Source organism: Thamnophis elegans, chromosome 1, assembly GCF_009769535.1.
Source record: "Thamnophis elegans isolate rThaEle1 chromosome 1, rThaEle1.pri, whole genome shotgun sequence".
NCBI lineage: Eukaryota > Metazoa > Chordata > Lepidosauria > Squamata > Colubridae > Thamnophis > Thamnophis elegans.
Window position 1 is genome coordinate 7,238,021 of NC_045541.1, and position 24,889 is coordinate 7,262,909.

The following is a 24,889-nucleotide window of genomic DNA, read 5'->3' on the forward strand; positions in this document are numbered from 1 at the left end:
CTCTTCTGTAGGTGTGGCCTGCTTTCTGGGTCCACTGGGGAACCTCTTCTAATCGGTTCAGTAGATTTGACGAACCGGTTCTACCGAATAGGTACGAACTGGTAGGAACCCACCTCTGTATCTAACCCTACAATGACAAGTGATCTCATCCAGCAGTTTCATAAATGTTAAATGGGAACCAAAAAAGCACTAACTCTTGAGGGATCCTACAAAGCAGAGGCTGAGGGTCAGACCTCTCGCTCCTGATCAACACCGCTGGAAACAGGCTCAAAGCAATAGCAATAGCAGTTAGACTTATATACCGCTTCATAGGGCTTTCAGCCCTCTCTAAGCGGTTTACAGCATATCGCCCCCACAGTCTGGTCCTCATTTCACCCACCTCGGAAGGATGGAAGGCTGAGTCAACCTTGAGCCGGTGAGATTAGAACCGCTGAACTGCAGATAACAGTCAGCTGAAGTGGCCTGCAGTTCTGCACCCTAACCACTGCGCCACCTCAGAGGAGGTAGAGGTAAGGTAAAGCAAAGCAATACTGTGCCCCCACCCCGAGTCTCTGAAACCATTTGAGAACAATACCATGGTCAATGGTACCGAAAGCTGCTGAGAGGTTGAAATGCTTGGTGTCTTTATTGAAAAAAAATACTCCTTATCTATGAACTTCTTTCTATAAAAGGTTGATTAGTTGAAACGAATCCAAACCAATGGAAACAATGGACAAGAACAATATAATATATAATACCTCAAATAATCATAGCGAACTTTGAATTCCCGTTGAAGTTCCTTATCCAGTTTATAGGCAAAAAAATCCTTTTTATCTACCACCATCAATTCCGTTTCCTCCATACAGACAACAGTGGCAATTCTTTTTGTTTTTGCAAAAGGGCAATTTCCTGTTAATAAGCAAGAGATAACGAGAGTGAATATTGTCATGGTTGATTCTTCATCTTTTCCATTATACACCTGGTCTTTTTCCTTTTATTTAATTTCTCTGTTCTCTTCTCCTCACTGGCCCACTCCCCCTTCATATTTCCTAAACTGAAACTCTTCCCAGCTTTGCTTTTCTATTGCCTAGACATCAGAGTAAATCTATCAATAGAAGCCTTCCTGAAGCCACCATCATTTTTACCCTGTAATGCCTCTGAGTCTATCTGGAATTCTACAGGAAATACAGATGATCCAGGATGATGGAGTTGGCTTCACACAGAGGTGGGTCCTACCAGTTCACACCTATTCGGTAGAACCGGTTCGTCAAATCTACCGAACCGTTAGAAGAGGTTCCACCAGTGGACCCGGAAAGCAGGCCACACCTACAGAAGAGGTCCCAGAATTTTTGAAACCCACCACTGGTCCTTGGATATGATTATTCTACACTATCATGCTCCTATTTATAAAACTCAGTGCCTCTGTGAAAGGTAAGGATGACTACTGCGTTTGTGGTGCAATCAGAACATTGCGTGTGTTGAAGTTTTTAACGCAAACCAAAGATGCCTTTTAAAAAACAAGTTACATCCTATTCTTATGCATGCCAGTGCTGTGTGTGAGGTAATTTAAGGTGGTTCTGACAAGTGTCGTCGGCATCTTCATATCCGGTCACATGGGCGGCAAGCCACTCCCATCCGGTCACATGGGCGGCAAGCCACTCCCATCCGGTCACATGGGTGGCAAGCCACTCCCATCTGGTCACATGGGCGGCAAGCCACTCCCACAAAGGAGGCCAACCCACAGAGTAGGTTCGAACAATTTTTGAATCCCACCACTGGCTTCACAGTATGCCACCTTGATTTTGAAATTTATACAAAGTTCATTTTTGTAGTAAGGATTTTATGGCCCCTGGACATTTTACATTGTCCTATCTTTGTGATTCATCAACATGGTTTTCTGACTATCAATTTCCCTGAAAGTTATCTGACTTGACAATGCTACCTGCTGGATTCTGAAGCTGAAATTTTCCAATGTTTGGGAAGAGCAACATCTTCAATTGGAAAAGCAGTAGCATAATTCTTACATATTGAGAATGTTTAGAGGCATAAATGTATTGAAGTTTGTAAACGTATATAAGTATTTTCTTTGTGAGGAAAAAGTATGTGCAGGTGTTTCTATTATGGAGAGCAGGGCCGGATTTTCCTATAGGCTAACTAGGCTTCAGCCTAGGGCCTCAAGATCAAGAGGGCCTACATTCAAATTGTTAGCAAAATTAAAATTACACTATTCTAAAAAAAGTGAACACTAAACACTGAACCGAAAATAAGGAGAAATTCTACGCATATGACTATAAACAAACATTAAAATGTATTGGTTAAGATCGTTCCAGCGCCGTGGCAGTTGGGGAGCCCGCCCACGTTCCCGGCACCGGCGATCGGGCGAGAGGCACGGCCGCTCCCAGTAACCACCCCGTCGACGCGGAGCCCACCAGCGGCCAGGCAGGTGAGGGCGAGGGGGAGGCGGCTGGCCTCGCTGCCTTTGCCGCAGAGCAGACCGCCCTCCGTCGGGAGGCCAGCTATATATTGATATATATTGATATATATCACAGTAATGATGTATTTTATTGTCTCTCATGCAATTTACAAACTTAAAAATGGAGGTGAAAGGGCCTCATAAGTGGAATAGCCTAGGGCCTCTTTTCATCTAAATCCGGCCCTGATGGAGAGAACAATTTTCTTTCCTAATACTGAAAAGTTGAGAACCGCAGAACACACTCACACCAAAAGAAGCACCCCTATGAATCGTAGTTGGAGCTGTTTCCACAAAGGCACTACTACCGTCGTCGTCATCCGTGATAGCGACTGTACCACAATAAATGAAGTAAAAGGCAGTTGCTTCATGCCCCTTTTTTATGACCATCTTCTGCGGCCGAATCTGGAAAGCAGATCATCAGGTGACATCACAAGCTGGCAAAAATGAACCCGAACAAGGAGACTTAAAATGCTACTAAGAGTTTGCTAGCCTTCCTCAACTTGATGCCCTTTCAAGTGTGGATTTATTTATTATTTTTCAAATGTATACGTAGTAGCTGCCCACCTCATAAAAGAAGGAACTCTGGGTGGATTAACAGTACAGTTTAAGGATTCTAAGCCAACAAAGCTGTTTTTCTTTGCCTCAAGGTTTCTTTATAGACTCAATGACACTGTAGATCAGGGGTCGGTTTCTCGCCCCGTTCCAACCGGTTCGGTTGGAACGGGGCCGGTGGCGTCCTCGTGCACCGGGTAAGAAGTGGGCGGGCGGGTGCGCCCTTAGCCGTTCCCAGAAGTTACTTACTTCCGGGTTCGGCGACCAACCGGTTCGCAGGGACCGCCGCGAACTGGTTGAAACCCACCCTGCTGTAGATATTACATTACACCAGCTGTGCAGTGACAGCCCTCAAACATTCACACACAGGTTAAGGTGTACCTTCACAAACTCTTCCTCTGATGTGAGATATGCCATCATCTGCCAGCAGATACTACCAGACACCTGGTTTTTCATAGACTCAGTGTGGGATCATGTACCCTGTTTCCCTGAAAATAAGACCTCCCCAGATAATAAGCCCAATCGGGCTTTTGTGTGCATGCACTAAAATAAGCCCTCCCCAAAAATATTGCAACACAGCAGCAACCATGAGGTGACCACGCTCACCGCCTCCTGCACCTCAAAAATAAAGACCTCCCTGAAAATAAGGCCAAGCGCTTATTTCGGGGGACAAAAGAAAATAAGACCCTGTCTTATTTTCGGGAAAACACAGTAATTTTCAGTGGGACACTGAAATAATGCATAGGTTATATTCTTCTGCCTTTTACCTTTCTTTTGTTTGCTATTTCTTATATAGTATATAAGTATATATAGCTTTCCAGAGTGAATGAGAGTCAGGAGAATACAGGACAACAGTTCTAGAAGGCAGACTGAGACCTTGCAAAGATTTTCCATAGAAACTGTGGGTCTAGGATTTGATAAAAGGTCTTCTGTGATATCAACAGCAGAAAAATGCAAAGTAGGGAGGATAACGTAGGCTATTCCAATTACAATAAAATATGTTGGATAAACTTGATGGAACATTACCGGTACCTGTAATTTTGATACTTGGAGAATTTTAAAGCTTACAGATGCGGTTTGGATTGCTCCAAAGCCATTATTATCTTCCCCAACCCACCTTCCCTTCCCGATTACCGTTCAAAGCGAATCACTTTGGCCAACAGATACTGCAGCGTTGGGCTGTATTGGCCGAAACTTTCCAAAAGCTGTAAACGGTTGCGCAAGTGCTTTATTTCCGATTCAGTCCTCCATGATGGCGGCTTCTTAGTTATTTGGATTGCTCTAAAAGGGAAATGTTCCTGAAGGCAATATCAGATACATTTTAAAATAAATATTCACAGGGGCAGCAGTAAAGATGGCAATGTCATTCTCTCGAAACACTAGTCCTCTCTTGCTCTCTCTTTTTCTTTTGCCTCCTCTAAAAGATGGAACTTCAAAGTTCTATTGTTGTTTGCTAGTTTGATCAGTATCTTATCCTTGAGGTTACTTCTCAGTTCCATGGAGAATTGTTTGATTTCCATCTTCACAAAATAGCAATAATAGCAATAGCAATAGCAATAGCAGTTAGACTTATATACCTCTTCATAGGGCTTTCAGCCCTCTCTAAGCGGTTTACAGAGTCAGCATATTGCCCCCAACAATCCAGGTCCTCATTTACCCACCTTGGAAGGATGGAAGGCTGAGTCAACCTTGAGCTGGTGAGATTTGAACCGCTGAACTGCAGATAACAGTCAGCTGAAGTGGCCTGCAGTACTGCACCCTAACCACTGCGCCACCTCGGCTTCATAAAAGTTCCATTGTAATGATGGACACTGAACAAACTTTGGCCTCGGAATTTCTACAGCTTTCCCAGTCCACCGAGCCCTTCCCATCCTACAGTCAGTTAAGAAGCCTGTGTAACAATCCTAAGTTAATGCAATTAAGTTGAAGTAATTAAAGTAATGGTAGGGGGAGTTATTGCTTTCAGGGAAAAGCTTGTGTAATGTTGGGCTTCTTGCAACTGAGAAGGAAGCCGGCTGTGGAAGTAATGAGCGGCGCATCAGCAGGAGAGAGGAGACATTAAAGTGGATTAGGGTCTGTATTCATCTTTAAAAGGGGTGGGTCCGGAGGTGGGTTCCTACCAGTTCACACCTATTCGGTAGAACCGATTCGTCAAATCTACCGAACCGTTTAGAAGAGGTTCCACCAGTGGACCCGGAAAGCAGGCCACACCTACAGAAGAGGTTCCAACATTTTTTTGAAACCCACCACTGGTCCTTGGATATGATTATTCTACACTATCATGCTCCTATTTATAAAACTCAGTGCCTCTGTGAAAGGTAAGGATGACTACTGCGTTTGTGGTGCAATCAGAACATTGCGTGTGTTGAAGTTGTTTTAACGCAAACCAAAGATGCCTTTTAAAAACACGTTTACATCCTATTCTTATGCATGCCAGTGCTGTGCGTGAGGTAATTTAAGGTGGTTCTGACAAGTGTCGTCGGCATCTTCATATCCGGTCACATGGGCGGCAAGCCACTCCCATCCGGTCACATGGGCGGCAAGCCACTCCACAAAGGAGGCCACACCCACAGAGTAGGTTCGAATAATTTTTGAAACCCACCACTGGTGGGTCCTTGATATGGAGTCACAGAGGCCATTTTGATGTCCTCCCCCACCTGCAGATGCTCTTGGAAATAAGAGCCCCTCAGGTAATCCCATGCTTCAGCTATACGCTTATCGTTTGTGTTTAAATTTTAACAAAGTATGCAGGAATGACTCAGATGACTGTGAATTGGATTTCAGTTCAGCAATTATGTGAACATTTCCTCCTGGTCTTTTGCTATACAGCTATTAGACTATAATTCCAGCATTCCTCAGCCCACATGGTCATTAAGGGTTGTGGCAGAGATAATACCAATCAATCCAAGGATTGGGGAAGACAACCTTTAGTCCCTTGCTCAATTATACAGAAGTGCATCTACTTCAGTATATTCCACTAACTCTTTTGCACACTTTCCACCCTCAAGCATCTCACACTCACTGTCAGGCCTACAATTATATTCCTTTTAGAATTTTGGCCTGCCACACTTTCTCTTATTTCATTATGCTGTTTCATTAGTATAGTTGATGGGAGGGGGAATAGACAGGAGTAGGATTGTGGAATGTATTGTTGTCATTCTTTTCTAGAAGACCAAGGTCATCTTTTGTCTCTGCACTTTTACACCTGATTGGAAGCAGCTGGGTGGTGACGCCAGTGGAAGAAGAAGATTGGACCACGTGATGGATTGTGGGTGTGGGGACAAGATCGTGAACTTTTAACTGGGTGGGATTCTGATGTAATTTCCAGAATTGGGATTACACAGATGTGCTAACATGTCTGATGTATTAAATTGGAACTTTAAGGATTGTTTTGCTTTGGACTCTGATTTAATTCTACATGATACTTGGAACGCTGACACTCACCTCTAATCAAGCTTAAATACAAAATCCACTGCAGCAGACAACACAAAAGTTTTTGCTACTGTGATTCTGTAAGCAGGACTAAATAACAGTAACTGACATGCAGGAAGTTGACAGTGTATTTCACCTTGAACTCAAAACCAATTAACTCAACTAAAACTTTGGGTCAAAACATTTTGAATTGTTCTTGTTTTTAATCTTCTGAAGTGATATTTGTTCAGTTTCCATACTGCTATATTCCTACCCTTGTCCTCTAATTGTCTGTCACTGCAGATCAGTGGTGGGTTTCAAAAATTTTTTGAACTTACTCTGTGGGTGTGGCCTCCTTTGTGGGAGTGGCTTGCCGGCCATGTGACCTGGTGGGAGTGGCTTGCTGGCCATGTGTTTTCTCTTCTCTCTTCTCTCTCTTCCTTCCTTTTGTCTCTCTGTCCCTTTTTCCATTTTTTCTTTCATCTCTCTCTCTTTTTCTTTCTTTCTTTCTTTCTTTCTTTATTCCTTTTTTCTCTTTCTCTCTCTATGTGAGTCTATCTGTGTGTGTGTCAGTGGTGGGTTTCAAAAATTTTGGAACCTCTTCTGTAGGTGTGGCTTGCTTTCCGGGTCCACTGGTGGAACCTCTTCTAATCGGTTCGGTAGATTTGACGAACCGGTTCTACCGAACTGGTGGGAACCCACCTCTGCTGCAGATGCGAAACAAATCCAAAATACATATATATGACTTGTCCGTACCTTTGAAACGCTGAATTCATGTCGATCAAACACAGTATTGGTGCTTTTGATGTCCTAAAAAGCAGACATTGGATGGCAATTAATTTACATAGAATTCTGGAAAGAAAAGGCTTAAAAGTATTCCACACTTTCATGTTTTGAACAAATAATATTTTATCTTTATGGTTTGTGATTATATTATAGAATGCCAATGGAAGTTAATTTTAAAAAGCAATAATAAAAAAAATCAATAATAAGTGAAAGATCTTCAGTTATCTTTGTGGAACCCCTTACACCTTCAATCTGCCGGCGACAGTCCTTCTCTACCAGGTCAAACCTGCAAATCCTTTCAATGCGCTGCGGAATCCTCGGCACGCTTTTATCATCAGAATAATGTTCACAATGAGCCTGCGGAAATTCTTTGGGGGTGGGGTTGGGAAAAAGGCAATAAATTGGCCACATATTAAACATTTGTCAGCTGTATCACCACAAATCCTGCAACAGAGTACTTTAGGCATGCTATCCCACTGCCCTCTTTAATACATGTTTGCTCCTCGGGGAGAAGAAAAAAATATCCGGTAGCGGGATTTACAAAGGCAGCTAAAACAGAATACTGGGTGAAGGAGTTTTTCCTTTAGTACAATGGCTCCACTTTCTAAAAAGCTGGTGATCATTTTACCTGTCTCTTCCCTCTCCTCATCACTTCTTACGGCTACGGAGAAAATCCTTAGAACAAACAATACAGGTAGTCCTCAACCTACAACCACGATTGAGTCAAAAAAATCTCGGTTGCTAAGTGAGAAAGTTGCGAAATTCCGTGACCCAACAAAAGGGCGAACGACAAAACCGCGCCGACAAAATCGCGAAACCGCGATGTCATCAACGCACCGACAACAGCGCGCCGACAACAGCGCGCCGACAACAGCGCGATTTAATTTAAGGTAAGGGTTAGGTTTAGGTTTAGGGTTAGGGTTAGGTTTAGGGTTAGGTTTAGGGTTAGGGTTACAGCGCGCTTCTGTAGGCACTGTTGTTGGCGCGCTTCAGCGCTCATTCGGCGCGCTTTAGAACTCATGGTTTTGTCACCGCGGTTTAGTCAGGCGCGCTTTTGTCGTTCGCCCTTTTGTGGGTGAACCGCGAAATTCCACTTTACAACTTTCTTGCCACATTTGTTAAGTGAATCGCTGCAGTTGTTGAATTAGTAACATGGCACTTTAAGTGAATCTGGTTTCTCCGTTGATTTTGCTCGTCAGGAAGTCGCAACTGTCGTAAATGTGAGTCAGTTGTCAAACATCCGAATGTATACCGCATGACCATGGGGATTGCTGCAGCAGTCATAAATGTGGGAAATGTCATAAGTCACTTTTTTCAATGCTGTTATAACTTCAAAAGGTCATCAAGTGAACTTTGTAAGTCGAGGACTACCTGTAACATTGCAAATAGATCGCCCAAATCTGTTTATATGTTAGAAAATGTTCCTTCTACTCTAAGCATGCACCAGGGTTGTGTTTCTCGCCCCGTTCCAACCGGTTCGGTTGGAACAGGGCCGGCGGCGTACTCGTGCACGCGCGTGGTGCACGCATGCGTACTAGCGTCTACGTGATGCTCCAGCTGCTCCTGGACGATCGCGCAGGCGCTGTATGCGTCCTGCACATGCATGGAAGCGCAGAACTCGTCAAAACGGGTAAGGACCACGGGCGGGCGCGCCCTTCGCTGTTCCCGGAAGTTACTTACTTCCGGGTTCGGCAACCAACCGGTTCGCAGGGACCGCCGCGAACCGGTTGAAACCCACCCCTGGCATGCACGTACACAAGGTCCCAAGACAAGACAAAGAGCTGATCTCAGGTGTCCCAGTATTTTTCACATTCTAGAAATCTGCTGTGAAAAAAAATTAAACGTACCCCCTCAGAACTGTTTGGGAAGGTGTTAGAGAAAGGGCGGGAAACAGGATTAAAGAACATCCCTGATTATGAAGTCATTCCAAAAATGTCTAAAAAATATTCATTTGGAAAACAAAACAAAACATGGCAGAACATTTGTTCATATCTGCATAGATTTATACCTTACCATTCTAATGCACTCATTTCGCTGAAAGTAGTTGATTACCTTAAAATTCAGTGCAACATTTAAAATGTTAAATATATTTTTTTAAAAAAATACAAAATAAAATCTATGAAAACAAAATACAAAAATACTTTAAACATTTACAAAGCAGATAGTAGCTTCTGCTGATACTTTTTTTTTAAAAGGTCTTGTTGGTTGGGGGGGGGGGGGAGGTAGTAAGGTGGTTTCTCCATTTATTGCCAGGTGGAAAGTTTCAAAGTTTAACAGAATAACAGAGTTGAAAGGGACCTTGAAGGTCTTATACACCAACCCCCTGCTCAAGCAGCAGACCCTGGCCTATACCATTTCAAACAAATGGAGTCCAATCTCTTTTGTAAACTTCTCTAGTGATGGAGCACCCACAGCTACTTTGGAAAATAGGTTGACCCCCTCTTCTTTGTAGTAATCGCTCAAATATTGGAACACTGCTATGAGGTCACCTTGGTCCTTCTTTTCACTACACTAGACATACCCAATTCTGCAGCCATTCTTCATTTGTCTCTGCACTCTTTCCAGAATCTCAACATCCTTTTTATATTGTGGTGAGCAAAACTGGATGTAGTGTTCCAGGTGTGGTCTTACCAACGCCTTATAGAGTCGTTAGATGTGGTCATTCTGTCATTCCAATCAAATATGCCTCTTCTAGAGGTGGGACATAGAGAATGACTTCTCTATCAGATGGCAGGGGAATAGACAGGCCAATGTGGGAGAGGTAATTTCTGAAATACTATTTACCTAATTTGTCTGGAGTTTTAAAATTTATCACCAATACTCTGATTTGTTGCTGAAAACAAATTGGCAGCTATCGTAACTCTTACAGGATGGTAATGTATCCTCCCAACATTTTTGTACCCACATTCAGGATTATAGTTATAGTTTCCAGAGATTTTTCAAATGTTATTTCCGAATATAAACATTGTACTAATCTGATCTGGCTATAACTATGATCACAGAAAGCAGAGGTGGTTCCTACCAGTTCGCACCTACTCGGTAGAACCGGTTCGTCAAATCTACCGAACCGCTTAGAAGAGGTTCCACCAGTGGACCCGCAAAGCAGGCCACACCTACAGAAGAGGTTCCAAACATTTTTTGAAACCCACCACTGCCACGCACACAGACAGACAGACAGACAGAGACAGAGAGAGAGAGAGAAAGAGAAAGAGAGAAGAGAAGAAGAGGAAGAAATAAATAAGAAGAAAGAAAAAGAGTGAGATGAAAGAAAAAAGAAAAGAGGGACAGAGAGACAAAGGAAAGAGAGAGAGAGAGAGAGAGAGAGAGAGAAAGAAAGAAGAAAGAAGAAGAAAGAAAGAAAGAAAGAAAGAAAGAAAGAAAGAAAGAAAGAAAGAAAACTCATGGCCGGCAAGCCACTCCCCAGGTCACATGGCTGGCAAGCCACTCCACAAAGGAGGCCACACCCACAGAATAGGTTCCAAAAATTTTTGAAACCCACCACTGCATCTCAGTCACCATTTCTATCCACAAACAGAGCCGCATGCATCAACAGCAGAGTGGCACTGTGTCGATGGGAGGTCAACAAATAAAGGCATTATTGCAGGTGTGAATGCAAATTAGCCTAAACATATATCTTTATTATTCTCCCTTCAGTTAGTAATGCATCTGTTTTCATTATCACTGGCTATCGATGATGTTAATGTTGATGCTTTTCCTTGTTCGAAAATATGTACATAGGAGAAGTAACATACCTTAATTCCCCTTTTGGGGTGAACTCTTTTATCCTTGTAACCTGCAAAAGGAAAATGGCTATAGACTTTATTTTTCTTTAATATATTTTCCATCAACTGAATTCTCCCATTTTATTTGCACTGAAACATCTGGGTGCACAGAGATAATATTCCTTCAATCTTTTTTCTCTAGCCATGAATGGAAAAATATACCAAGAGAAAGGAAAGATTTCCCCAAACGTATTGCAATAGCCTATATCCTTTTTTACTCTTTTTTTCCATTGTTTATCAGATTGATCACTTCTAAATAGAAGAAATGGACTATCATAGGACCAGCAAAGGAAAGACATGAGTATTGTTGGATGTAGTTTTAACTGTATAAAGATCTGACTTGCAATTGACATCCCATGAGAAATAGCTGTCAGGTACACAGGCTAAGTCAGGTTACTCTTACTCCACCCTCTACTGGAACTGGAGAAGAATGTTTTATAGCAATAGCAGTTTAGACTTATATACCGCTTCATAGGGCTTTCAGCCCTCTCTACGCGGTTTACAGAGTCAGCATATCGCCCCCACAGTCTAGGTCCTCATTCACCCACCTCGGAAGGATGGAAGGCTGAGTCAACCTTGAGCCGGTGAAATTAGAACCGCTGAACTGCAGATAACAGTCAGCTGAAGTGGCCTGCAGTACTGCGCCCTAACCACTGCGCCACCTCGGCTCTTCTTTTTATTTTATTTTTTTATTTTTTAACACAGAGAGAGTATAGTAAAGAATTGGGCTTTCATCATCCCTAGCAGCATTCATTCACGCTGGGAAATCGAAGCGTGGAAGTCTATGCAATTGAGGGTGTTGCTTTCATTTGCCACTCACATAGTTCCTTAATTGCTCCTTTCCGGATATCTCGGAATGATTGGGGGAAAAAAATCCAGCAGTACAGGTGGATCTTGGGTTATGACTTTAATGGAACTTTTCCATCACAGTTGTAACTCATGATGGTCATAAAGTCACACGATGAACCCAATTTTATGATCTTTTTTGCAGTAGTCATTAAGAGAAGTCATTAATGTAGTCATTACACAACCCAGGATTCACTATGGAAATGTAGTCTTTTTTAAAAATATCCCATAAATGTCCTCTTCATAAATATTCTTGAGCTTTTGACAGAGAAGTGTCATTGGTTGACTTCTTTCATGGATTCCATCAAGTAAGAAGCAATATAGGCAGGTGCTTTGAAGTAGCCGAAGCACTTGGCCTGTATTGATTCTTTAGAACCTCAGTTTTTGCTTTAGCGTCCTTCAGAAGATAATCATAAAACTCAAATGTTAGGAATCTTTGCTTTTTTTAAGATAGCCAAGATACAGATCACTGGTGAAATGGATGGAGTTGGCAAGGGATAATTTTGAAATTGTATCTCTCAGTTAAATATTACAAAAACATTGTCCTTCCCCAATTATGGAAAGATTATGGGGGATGAGAACTCCCCAGGTTCAATTATATCAGAGTGGGTCCTTGTGTTCAAAACTGTTTTTTGAAGTTTACAAAAAACACAGCAAAATACAAACTATCTCTTTGGAGGAGCCTTTGACCAAATGTTTAATGTTTTGATATGAAGATCATTTGCATTTTATCACTCTATATCTTTCTGGATTGCTTACACGAAGCTACGGGGGGGGGGGGAGATCTCTCTCACATACTCTGAGATAATGGTTTGAATACTTAGTGAGATCCCCCCTGGAGTATAGATGATGGCAGCAAAATTATTGACTTCCTACACCAAAGAAGGAGAGAGGACCAGGATATGAAGAACTTGAGGGCTTTCAACAGATAGGGTTCAAGTCCTCCTGCCTTTACAAACAGGCATTAAACAATGCTATTTTAAAAATTTGAATGAAAAATATCAAGTGACAGGGTGTGGAATTGGGTAAATTTGATCCAACGGTGGGGAAGATGATCTACAGAACAGTTCTCACACCAAGGCAATAGTCATGGTTCGTTAGGACCTGGCTACCTGAGAGACCGCCTCCTGCCAATACCTCCCAATGACCAACAAGATCGCACAGGTTGGGCCTCCCTCCCGGGGCCGTCAAACCGGACAAGTGCCAGCTGGCGGCTCCCCGGGGGGGAGGGCCTTCTCTGTTGCTGCGCCGGGCCCTGTGGAACGCTCTACCCGCAGAGATCTGGACCCTTACCACCCTCCGGCTTTCCATAAAGCCGTCAAGACCTGGCTGTTCCGGCAGGCCTGGGGCTGTTGATTGATATCCAGCCCCCGCTTAGATGGAATGGATGACGTGGAATTTTAATATTGTATTTTCTATTTTTAAATTTTAAATGTTTCTTTGTCTTGCTGTGAGCCGCCCAGAGTCCCTGTGGGAGTGGGTGGCATACAAATTTTATTAAACCCGAAACTAAACTCGAAACTCGTTAGTCGCTTCCTTTTTGGTAAGATCCCAGGAACTTTGTGTGGCCTGAAAGATCAATCACCAAAAGCCCATACGAAGTTGAAGCCACCAACTTCAAAGGAGGAAAGTTAATTCTATTACCTACAGTCTGTTCGGTTTTCAGAACAGAACCTGTGTTTATCATTAGAAAAGATGAAAAACAAGCAGAGATACACTTATAGATCAGCTTTGCTAGTATCCCTAAACGCCATCCTTTTGCCAAGAAGAAACGATCTCCCGTTGAGATTCGTACCCTCACCACCATCCAGACCTTTCCGCGCAGCCCTTAAGATCTGCTCTCCCAGCAGGCCTGGGGATAGGTTCCCAATTTACCCGCCCGAGTGTTGACTGTGGAATGCAAGTTGTGTTTTATTATTTTATTTTTGGTCACTTATTGTTTGTTTTTTGGTACTGCACTCCCCTTCCCCCTGTGATTGTAAGCCGCCCTGAGTCCCTCAGGGAGAAGGGCGGCCTATAAATCTTAATAAAATGATAAATGAAATGATAAATACCTGGTTAAAGACATGATTAGTTAGCCAGAAAGATAGAGGAGGAGGAAGAGGAGAAGGAGGAGGAGATCATTATATTTCACTCCAAGCTTTCCTGAGAAGATTGTATGAGACAAAGGGAATATATTCGGTACATAAATGATGATTTTTAGGAAATTGAACTCTCAAACAAATGATTTCCAGCTGGAGTGATGAAAAAGAGGATTAGCCATGACAATGGATATGGGGAAAAAAATACAATGTGCAGGTACGAACTCAAAATTTCCTCTTTCCCTTCTACCAGATAATAATAAATTATTCTATTCTATCTAATGCCTCACTAAGCCAAGGAAGCAGCAGGAGTTTTGTAACAGGCACGCGTTTTCTCCATAGTGAGCTAGGCATATTTAGGGATTTTCTCTGGTCATCCTTCTTGCAGAAACTAAGATGACTTAACCCGATGCATTTGTGATAGGATCAGAACCAACTGTAACAGAACCATCCAACAGAATTCTCCAGACAATCATCATTCCATTTTTTTTTTCAAAACAGCTTAGAATTACAGTAAATATCTTACCAGATTGGAAGTCCACTTCATGCAACATTTTGGTTCAGTAAGAAATTATCAGTAATTCAGTAATGATGGAATTTTATAATTAAATGAAAGAAGACAATAATCTATTCTTTTCACTGCTCTGAATGGAGTACATGGAAATAACAATAGCACTCAGCGTTTATACTGCTTATCTCTTTCCACACTCAAAACTTGTTGCTATCACAGTTTAAGAAGCTCAGTATTTAAAACTACTTAGCAGCTGTATCTCAATTTCTTACAATACACCTAAACATTTCTCCTCCATTTAATAGAAATAGCAGTTTCTTTAGAAATTTCATGCCAAAGTTCGAGTTTAATCAGTATTCTTCTTTGTGGTGCTTCATTCCTTACTTGGAATATGTATAGTATAGTAATAGTATAGTAATAGTATAGTAATAGTATATATATATATAGAGAGAGAGTGTGTGTGTATATATATATAGTTATATTTGTGCTGATAAATAAATAAAGGGAGACTAGTATAGATCTATTTCAAGCTATTTAGCTCTCATCAGCTAGCCATACCTTTATATATAATATATATATATATATATATATATATATATAATATATATATATATATATATATATAGAGAGAGAGAGAGAGAGAGAGAGAGAGAGAGAGAGAGAGATAGATATAGATATATATATAGAGAGAGAGAAAGAGAGAGAGATGCATACATACGTATGTACACACACACATACATACATATACATACACACACACATATATACACATACACACACACACACACACACACACACACATGCTGGTCTTGTTGTATTCGGTCTTTCCCATGTAAGATTGAGATTGTCTTGGCAACTCATTCGCCATCTTCAGGCTGGGTTTTGGGCTTAAAGTGTGGTTGGAGTGAATCCAGGTTTCATCTTTCTATAATCTTGGTGGGGTGTGTGTGGAGTGCTGGCTTTGTTTCAGTAAGTGGAATGATTGGTCGTGTGGTTGTATCATGATTGGTAGATTGGTGCTGATTGGTGTTGACTGTGTGTCCGTTGTTGTTTCGTGTTGTAATGGCCTGGGTGGTGGGTGAGCTCATTTGTTGACTAGGGCTGGTTTCCAGATGTCTGGTAGGGTGTTTCTCTATTTCAATATAATATATAATTATTTCCATAATTATTCTCTTGTTGAAGTGTGTGTGTGTGCATACATACATGCATGCATACATACATACCAATACAATACATACATACATACATACATACCAATGGTGGGATTCAAAATTTTTTACTACCAATTCTGTGGGCATGGCTGGTGAGCGTGGCAGGGGAAGGTTACTCCAAAATCCCCATTTCCTCCCGATCAGCTGGGACTCAGGAGGCAGAGAATAGATGAGGGCATTTAATGGTTCTTTGAATGACTCAAAATTTCCAGAACTGGACAGAACCTACTGAATACCACCTCTGACACCTACACACACACACACACACACACAATGCCACACATGTGAAAGTCAACAAGACACTAAGGATTTCTTCAAGAACTCAACGGGACTATGGAAGTCAACGCTGGAAGTCAACTCAAAACAGCTTACTTATGGTAAATGGTCATCAAGTGTGGCATATACCAAGGTTATGCACTGTTCCCACTACCGTGCTGCATAGGCTTGAACCCCCCTCAGCCAGATAACTACAAAGACTGGTTGTGGATACAGGTTCAAGTATTCAATTTTTGACACATCAATTCAAAAATTGAAAATTCCATGAAAATGGAAATTGGTGATCTAAGAAAGGTCTATTTGGATTTGGATTTGGATTTGGAAGTTTATTTATATGCCGCCCTTTTCCCTGGGGGGACTCAGGGCGGCTCACAATCCAGAAGGAAAGGGGGGAAAACAGACTTTTTACATATAAGACAATACATAATTAAAACACAACATTCATACCATTCGGGCGGGTTACAATCTTAGCCCCAGGCCTGACGGGATAGCCAGATTCTGAGGGCTGTGCAGAAGGTCTGGAGGGTGGTGAGGGTACCAATCTCCACAGGGAGATCGTTCCATAGGGTCGGAGCTACCACCGAGAAGGCTCTCCTCCGCGTGGTTGCCAGTCGGCATTGACCAGCAGATGGAACTCGGAGGAGGCCTAATCGATGAGATCTAATAGGTCGTGTGGAGGTAATTGGCAGTAGGCGGTCTCTCAAGTACCCAGATCCACTACCATGGAGGGCTTTATGGGTGACAAGTAGCACCTTGAAGCGTATCCGGAGATCGACAGGTAGCCAGTGCAGCTCGCAGAGGATAGGTGTTATGTGGGTGAAGCGAGGTGCACCCACAATCGCTCGCGCGGCTGCATTCTGGACTAGCTGAAAACAGTGATCAGGATTATATTTGAACACAATATCTAATGTATCATAATTGGAATATTAGCTTTACCATTTCAAGTATTTTCTTTAGATACATGCAATTTTATGGAAAAAGAACCTGAGGTTCGCATTTCAATATGAATATTCAGTACATATAACAAATAAGCTACACATAAACTAAACTAAACTAAACTAAACACATTTGTATCAATGGTTGACTTTTTCATATTAACAAAATCAAATGTAAACCTTTTCAGCTTAAAAATGGTTTATTCTAAACCATTTTAAATATTTAAATAAAGCTACTAAGAGCAAGCAAGAATGTTAAGCATTTCAGGCAGTGTCTTTGCATAACACAGTATTAATTTGTGTATAACCTATCCTAAACTACTTTCATTTAACTCATAGAGATCTGAGTAAGAATCCCATTTTTGGAACACTATTCCAAGCACATTGACTGTTTATTGTAAAAGTGGACTTTGGACACTTGTTATTCTATATGTATTTACTCTTCCCCTCTAACAGTTTCAAATAAAAGGAACAGCAACGGTCAACGTATCTTTATGACTCATCTAAAAAGATAATGGCATCACATGTACTCACATTTATATTTGAACAAAAGATACACCGTTGACTTCTAAACCAAGTATATAACTGAAATAAATGTTAGATTTATTTGAGAGCCTTCAAATAACTCCATCAAAGAACTGAGCGTTGCCAATTCCACATTTAAGGAACTAAAAAATCAGCTTGGTTAGACATGCTTCTCCCATAACTGCAGTACTAAAATTTGGGAAACCATTATTAGTGAAATTGTTCTGTTAATTGTTAAGTATAAGGAATTGCTGCTCTTTATAGACTTCTTGTTAACCTAAACTCATAAAATGTTCCTTTTCAACATTTCTGAGCCACAAATGAAACTATCAGATGTCATCTTGCATCCAATGCTCCAATTGCGGTTTGTAGATATACATTTCCAAAGTAGCAAGACAGCGAGTATCAAATAGTATCAAACAGTATCAAACAGCAAGTACTAGGAATCAATCCTACAGAAATGATACTTAAGGTAAGGGTCTTATTGGATTTATAAGACAAAATGATAGCTTGATGCTGCTAATTGAATGAAGTTATCCATGCAATATTTGTAATTATGGGGAACATAACATTAAACTGTAAAATACAACATTTGGAATAGTGAAATAATATTTTAACTTTTTCCCAAGCTAGAAATAAGAGCAATAGGATGCAGGAACTTATTTAGAAATGGGGGCCATGAGCAAGCATCTTAATGAACCCCACTCCAATCATCCCTAACTTTAAAGGGAAACTTTCTTAGGAAACCGATTTCGTACTGTTGGAAGAAATGTCCTTCTGGGTTCGGCTCCAAGAAGAGCCGAGATGGCGCAGTGGTTAGGGTGCAGTAACTTCAGCTGACTGTTATCTGCAGTTCAGCGGTTCAAATCTCACCGCCTCAGGGTTGACTCAGCCTTCCATCCTTCCGAGGTGGGTAAAATGAGGACCCGGATTGTTGTTGGGGACAATATGCTGACTCTGTAAACCGCTTAGGGAGGGCTGAAAGCCCTATGAAGCGGTATATAAGTCAAACTGCTATTGCTATTATAATTGTAGTTATAACTGTTATAAAGAAGAGAGGACCCAGACCGTGGGGGCAATATGCTGACTCTGTAAAACCGCTTAGAGAGGGCTGAAAGCCCTATGAAGCGGTATATAAGTCTAGCTGCTATTGCTATTAAGTGGGGAAAAAGACACTGGAGACTGCTTGGGAAGATGTTTTAGTGGTGAATAGGACCAAATGGCTTGGGAATGTAATTCAACACTAGAGGTTGCATTGCATTGCAATAGCTGGTTACAGAAGAATGGAAGGCTAATAGGGTGGTCCGCCCACCCCGGATGACTTAACAAATCCTATTAACAGTCTTCTCTCTCTCTCTCTCGTGTTCCTGCCTGTTCTCTTTTGAGTAAGCAAATTCCGAAGTCGGGGGCATCTTTACACAGTAATCACAGGGAACGAACCTCCCCCGAGGGGGAAGGAGGCTGGAAGCTAAGGCGGGGGGGGTCTCCAAGCTTGGCAACTTTAAGACTTGTGGACTTCAACTCCCAGAATTCCTCAGCCAGCTTTTCACCGGCTGAGCTGGCTGAGGAATTCTGGGAGTTGAAGTCCACATGTCTTAAGTTGCCAAGCTTGGAGACCCCTGAGCTTTCAACACTGTCATGGGGAGGTCTGACTCCGCCCACCCCAGGGGGGGAGGAGGAGGCGGGCAGTAGGCGGAGCGCGCGACTCAGCCCTGAGTCAGCACGCGAGAGTCACGTGGTGGAAAAGGGGGGGTGGGGAAATCCAAAGCGAGCCTACCCAACCGCGTCTTGGAGCTTAGCGCTCACGCAACCAACTCGTACAGCTCAGAAGCAGTGCGAACGCTTTTCAAGGCAACCTAACGGGCCACCGTACTTCCCGGAAATGGATTGACGGTGGTAGTCAGGTCCCCGGAAGGCCTTTTTTTTGGGGGGGGTTTTCATCTTTTCCGGTCCGGTGAATTTTAGGCTGTTAGCAGAGATTTAGAGGCGTTAGGAAATAAAAAGCCGATCTTTGTTACACACACACCCCTATGCTTTTATATTTTATAAACGTTATTACAGAAGAGATGTAACCTTCAATGTGTGGCTGGATCAATCGGAGAAAGATCACACTCGACTTTGCTCTTAGGGCAGGGGTCTCCAACCTGGGCAACTTTAAGACCTGGGACTTCAACTCCCAGAGTTTCTCAGCCAGCTTGGTTTTGCTGGCTGAGGAACTCTGGGAGTTGAAGTCCACAGGTCTTAAAGTTGCCCAGGTTGGAGACCCCTGCTCTAGAACAGTGTTTCTCAACCTTGGCAACTTGAAGATGTCCGGACTTCAACTCCCAGAATTCCCCAGCCAGCATTCTGGGAGTTGAAGTCCAGACATCTTCAAGTTGCCAAGGTTGAGAAACACTGTTCTAGAAGACCTTGGATGAGGTTATTTATCTGGATTCTTTTCAGTTAGGATTCAGGCCAAGCTTGTGGATGACCTTTGGAGGTTCTTGGGATGGGGGTGGCCAGCCTGGCACCTGTGGATCTCCCAGCAGCTTTTGACCTGGTAGTTTGCTGATCAGCTCTGAGGAGTGGGAGTGGGTTCCCACTGTTTTTGCTGTGGTTCTCCCCCTTTTTTCCTGATTGATATGGATCAGTGCTAATGGGGAAGAAGAGATATTTCCCCAGGATATATCATCTTTTTCTTTTTTTTATTTTTTTTTATTTTTATTAAACAAACAACAAACACACGCAACAAAAGAAAAACAAAAAACACAAAAAGGAAAAAAAAACATCATCATATACAGCATGTCGTTTGGTTACAGGTGTTTTAACATCCATATTCTCGAATAACATTTGCCATCACAGATTTTTCATCTGGTATAACTAAATACCTCACTTTCATTGTACAGTATATGTTCAATTACGATCAGTATTATTTTTCCCCCAATAAATCATAGTTCCCTTACATTCTGATTATCTATTTGATAACAGTATACCTTAATATAATCCCCATGTGAAAGACAAGTTTTTTTGTTTGTGGGAGTTGAAGTCCACAAGTCTTAAAGTTGCCAAGGTTGGACACCACTGCTCTAAGGCTTCCTCCTGATAAAAGTTGTATTCAGAAAGAAAAAAATAAACGCTCTCAGGCGGAATAGGTTTTATTTCCCCAGTGCGGGTCGTATGTGCTATAGTTTATTTTTTAGTATAGCTATTGGCAACTGCATTGTTATTATTACAGTAGTAATTATTGTTATTATAGTAGTTATTATACAATTGTATCACAGCGGCCAGTTGTTTCGCCGGATTTGGCATTGGTTACTAGTCGGGGCCCCACCCAGGGGCCTAGGACGTCGTAACGTATTTTCGTATATGCATGCAGTGCGGCTTTTTGCATTTGACTGATGGTGATTTTGTCAATTTGTAACTGTTTTAAATGTAATTCCAGTGCTTTTGGAATAGCACCCAGTGTGCCAATTACCACTGGAATTACCACTGCTGGTTTGTGCCATAGTCGTTGAATTTCGATTTTTAAGTCCTGGTATCTTGCGATTTTTTCATGTTCCTTCTCGGCGACCCTGCTATCACCTGGTATTGCGATGTCTATGATTGTGACCTTATTTTTCTCAACCAGTGTGATGTCTGGTGTATTATGCGCCAGTATTTTGTCGGTTTTGTATACGGAAATCCCACAAGATCTTATTAGTAGTTATTATTATATTATAGTAATTATTATAACCACCCAAGGAAAAGTTGTCATTTTCTGCAACAGTACCATGTGATGATTTAACACAGTATAAAAGCAGACAGCAAGGAGCTTGAACCAGAGGCTTTTCTTTATTAAGCAGCATCCATTTAACAACTTCCTGCTCCCAGCTCACATGGCTAGAAATGTTAACTGTTTCCTAACATGCATAAAGAACTGGGCATAACAATTGAACTTGAGATATAACATCAAAGCAATACCCATCATTACACTGCCCACCCAAGGAATTATCTAACGCAGCCCGGAATTTATTTCTATATTCGATATATAACTTATTATTGTAAATAGTCCCAGCTTTTGTCTCGGATAAAAATAGCATGGAAGGCAGGCACTGAAGTCGCTGCTCGAACGTATGATATAGTGGCGAGTTGCATCATGGGAATTGTAGTCTAAGGCGGCTGCGGGTCTCATTCATCTTGCTCCGTCCTAAATGCACGCGGTTCTCCGTTCATTTCCTATTCTTTTAGCGTGGCTTCAACTTCAACGTGACTCGCTCTGACGAAAGAGGGAACACGCCTAAACCGTGCAGAAATGTAATGTGACCCTCCCGATGGGAGCTTCCGTACTCCCTGAAAGAGCTTTCTTAAATGTCTAATCCTGCAGAGTTCAAATGATAATCGGCTAATGAAATAATGAAAAGGAGTAATGAAAATCTCATCAGAAAATGAAGGCAGCTTTATCAAGCCTGTTAGGGGTTGGATTTCAGTTCTCCTTAATTCTCAGGCATTTGAAAAAATAGTAGCTTTGGAACGGCTGAATTACAATATTCAACTTAACCGAGTCTACAGAAATGCTAATTTGAAGGTTTTTTTTTGGGGGGGGGGGGCAAGTAAGGCAATGTTTGCAAAAACAAAACATGCAACTCTGGTAAATTAAAAAAAATAAATAAAAGACAAACTAAACTCCGAAGACGGAGAACAAAGTGCACACATTATTCAATTTAACCGAGTCTACAGAAATGCTAATTTGAATGTTTTGAGGGGGGGGGGGCAAGTAAGGCAAATGTTTGCAAAACAAAATGCAACGCTGGTAAATTAAAAAAAAATAAAAGGTAAAAGACAAACTAATTCAGAAGACGGAGAACAAGTGCACACATTATTCAATTTAACCGAGTCTACAGAAATGCTAATTTGAAGGTTTGAGGGGGGGGGAGGCAAGTAAGGCAAATGTTTGCAAAACAAAACATGCAACTCTGGTAAATTAAAAAAATAAAATAAAGACAAACTAAATTCAGAAGACGGAGAACAAAGTGCACACATTATTCAATTTAACCGAGTCTACAGAAATGCTAATTTGAAGGTTTGAGGGGGGGGGGGGCAAGTAAGGCAAATGTTTGCAAAAACAAAACATGCAACTCTGGTAAATTAAAAAAAATAAAATAAAAGACAAACTAAACTCAGAAGACGGAGAACAAAGTGCACACATTATTCAACTTAACCGAGTCTACAGAAATGCTAATTTGAAGGGTTTTTTTTTTTTTTGGGGGGGGGGGCAAGTAAGGCAAATGTTTGCAAAAACAAAACATGCACATGCAAAAAAATAAATAAATCCCCAAATAATTCTTAACACCATTTCGACTGCTCTTATTTCATCCGGCTACTCTAGTAAATTAAAAAAATAAAATAAAAGTCAAACTAAACTCCGAAGACGGAGAACAAAGTGCACACATTATTCAATTTAACCGAGTCTACAGAAATGCTAATTTGTAGGTTGAGGGGGGGGGGGGGCAAGTAAGGCAAATGTTTGCAAAAACAAAACATGCAACTCTAGTAAATTAAAAAAATAAAATAAAAGACAAACTAAATTCAGAAGACGGAGAACAAAGTGCACACATTATTCAATTTAAACCGAGTCTACAGAAATGCTAATTTGAAGGTTTGAGGGGGGGGGGGGGCAAGTAAGGCAAATGTTTGCAAAAAACAAAACATGCAACTCTGGTAAATTAAAAAAATAAAATAAAAGACAAACTAACTCCGAAGACGGAGAACAAAGTGCAAGAGGAAGGGGGAAGGACAAAGAGGAAAAAAAAATAAGAAAAAGAGAAAAGAAATAAGTCAGTGTTTCTCAACCTTGGCAACTTGGCGAATGCTGGCTGGGGAATTCTGGGAGTTGAAGTCCAGACATCTTCAAGTTGCCAAGGTTGAGAAACACTGAAATAAGTAAAAGAAATGACTTTGATCTTCAGGACCCAGTTTCCCTTCCCTCCATTGGGCCACTGTATTTATCAGTGCGTGTATGTGTGTGTGTGTGTGTGTGTGTGTGTGTGTGTGTGTGTGTGTATATATATGTACGTATATGTATGTGTGTATATATATATGTATATATATGTATGTAATGTATGTGTGTATATATGTATGTATGTATGTATGTATGTATGTATGTATATGTATATATATTACACAATACCTACCTACCTACCTACCTACCTACCTACCTACCTACCTACCTACCTACCTACCTACCTACCCTACATATATATATATATATATATATATATATATATATATAAAGTTTACAACCCCCGGTATGCCCAAAAATCGGAGGAAGTCACCCCAGCTATCACCCGGCTCAGCTGATAAGAGTCGAACTCTGTGGCTTAATGGTTAACACATCTGCCTAAGATGCAATACAGCACAGGTTCGAATCCCAGTAAGGGTATGGCTAGCTGATGAGAGCTAAATAGCTTGAAATAGATCTACATAGTCTCCCCTTTATTTATTTATCAGCACAAATGCAAGACACAACACACACACACACACAACACACACATATCTTTGACATTGACAGAATCACCCCCTCTCTGGAATTGTACGAGCAGGGGCTTTAGCAAACGCCTGCAAACCCCGCTGCAGAATGTCAGAGCGTTGTTCCTGTTTCTTAAAAGATAGGGGTCTCCAACCTTGGCCATTGGAAGACTTGTGGACTTCAACTCCCAGAATTCCTCGGCCAGCTTTGCTTTGCAACGCTGGCTGAGGGATTCTGGGAATTGAAGTCCACAAGTCTTCCAATGGCCAAGGTTGGAGACCCCCTATCTTAAAGAATAAACGCAGTGGAGGCTCAGGGTGGCAAGAATGTGAGCCGCTCCCACGCGGAAGCAACACGCGGATTATAGAAGAGAAAAAGTAAAAATAAAAACAGCACCGGGGGTGGTGGGGGGAGGGAGAAAACGCTTCCCAAATCAGGGCTCTCCTCCCCATCCCCGTGGAAAGAAGAAGTATTAAAAACTCCCAGGCTGGGCTTTGACCTTTAAGAGCAGGCCTGACTAATCACTCCCGGAGCGATCCATCAGCCTTGCGGACTCTGGGCCAAGGGGACTCTCAGCCACGTGGATTCTTGGGCTTTGGAGAGGCCGGGCGTCTCTTCGCGGGTTGAGCGAACCGCCGCGGAGCCTCGCCTGCCGGAATCTCCTTCGCTATGGCGCAGCTTCAGGCTCGCTTCTTCACCAGCGACGCGAAGTAAGTGGGAACGTGGGAAGCCTCCTCCAAGGAGAATCGGGAGCTGGAACTTTTGCAAGGGGGTCTCCTGGCGTTGGGACCATCACCCTCCCTCGCTCTTTTTTTGCCCGAAGCCGAAACAAAGCTTGATTCGGCTTGAAATCCGAATCAAAGCTCGGACGGAGGCAGAGGGGCATGCCCACCCCGAGCAATTTGGGAAAGCGATCTCCAAGATCCTGTGCTGAACTTTGCAAACGTATCGTTTCCTAACCTAATGAGTAGTCATTATGGCACTTGGATAACTTAGGCAAGTTTGCTTTGGAAGGGCCATGCAGCGCTTTTTTTTGG

The 24,889-nt window shown here is 42.0% G+C and overlaps 2 protein-coding genes across 2 annotated transcripts in view; one reads left to right on the forward strand and one right to left on the reverse strand.

The window, feature by feature from the left end:
* Positions 1–227: 227 nt before the first annotated feature.
* On the reverse strand, positions 228–14,464 carry CNBD2 (cyclic nucleotide binding domain containing 2). Its single transcript, XM_032234730.1, is given in 9 exon segments — positions 228–255; positions 738–888; positions 2,695–2,838; positions 2,841–2,854; positions 4,139–4,302; positions 7,172–7,225; positions 7,492–7,569; positions 10,954–10,994; positions 14,437–14,464. Coding segments are annotated over 9 exon segments (702 nt in total).
* A 9,918-nt stretch (positions 14,465–24,382) lies between these two features.
* Positions 24,383–24,889, forward strand: part of WDR12 (WD repeat domain 12) — a 31,636-nt gene continuing 31,129 nt past the window's right edge. Inside the window, exon 1 of the mRNA XM_032226257.1 lies at positions 24,383–24,562. Coding sequence (XP_032082148.1) covers positions 24,522–24,562 — 41 coding nt within the window. The 5' untranslated portion in view covers positions 24,383–24,521. The remainder of the gene's footprint in view (positions 24,563–24,889) is intronic.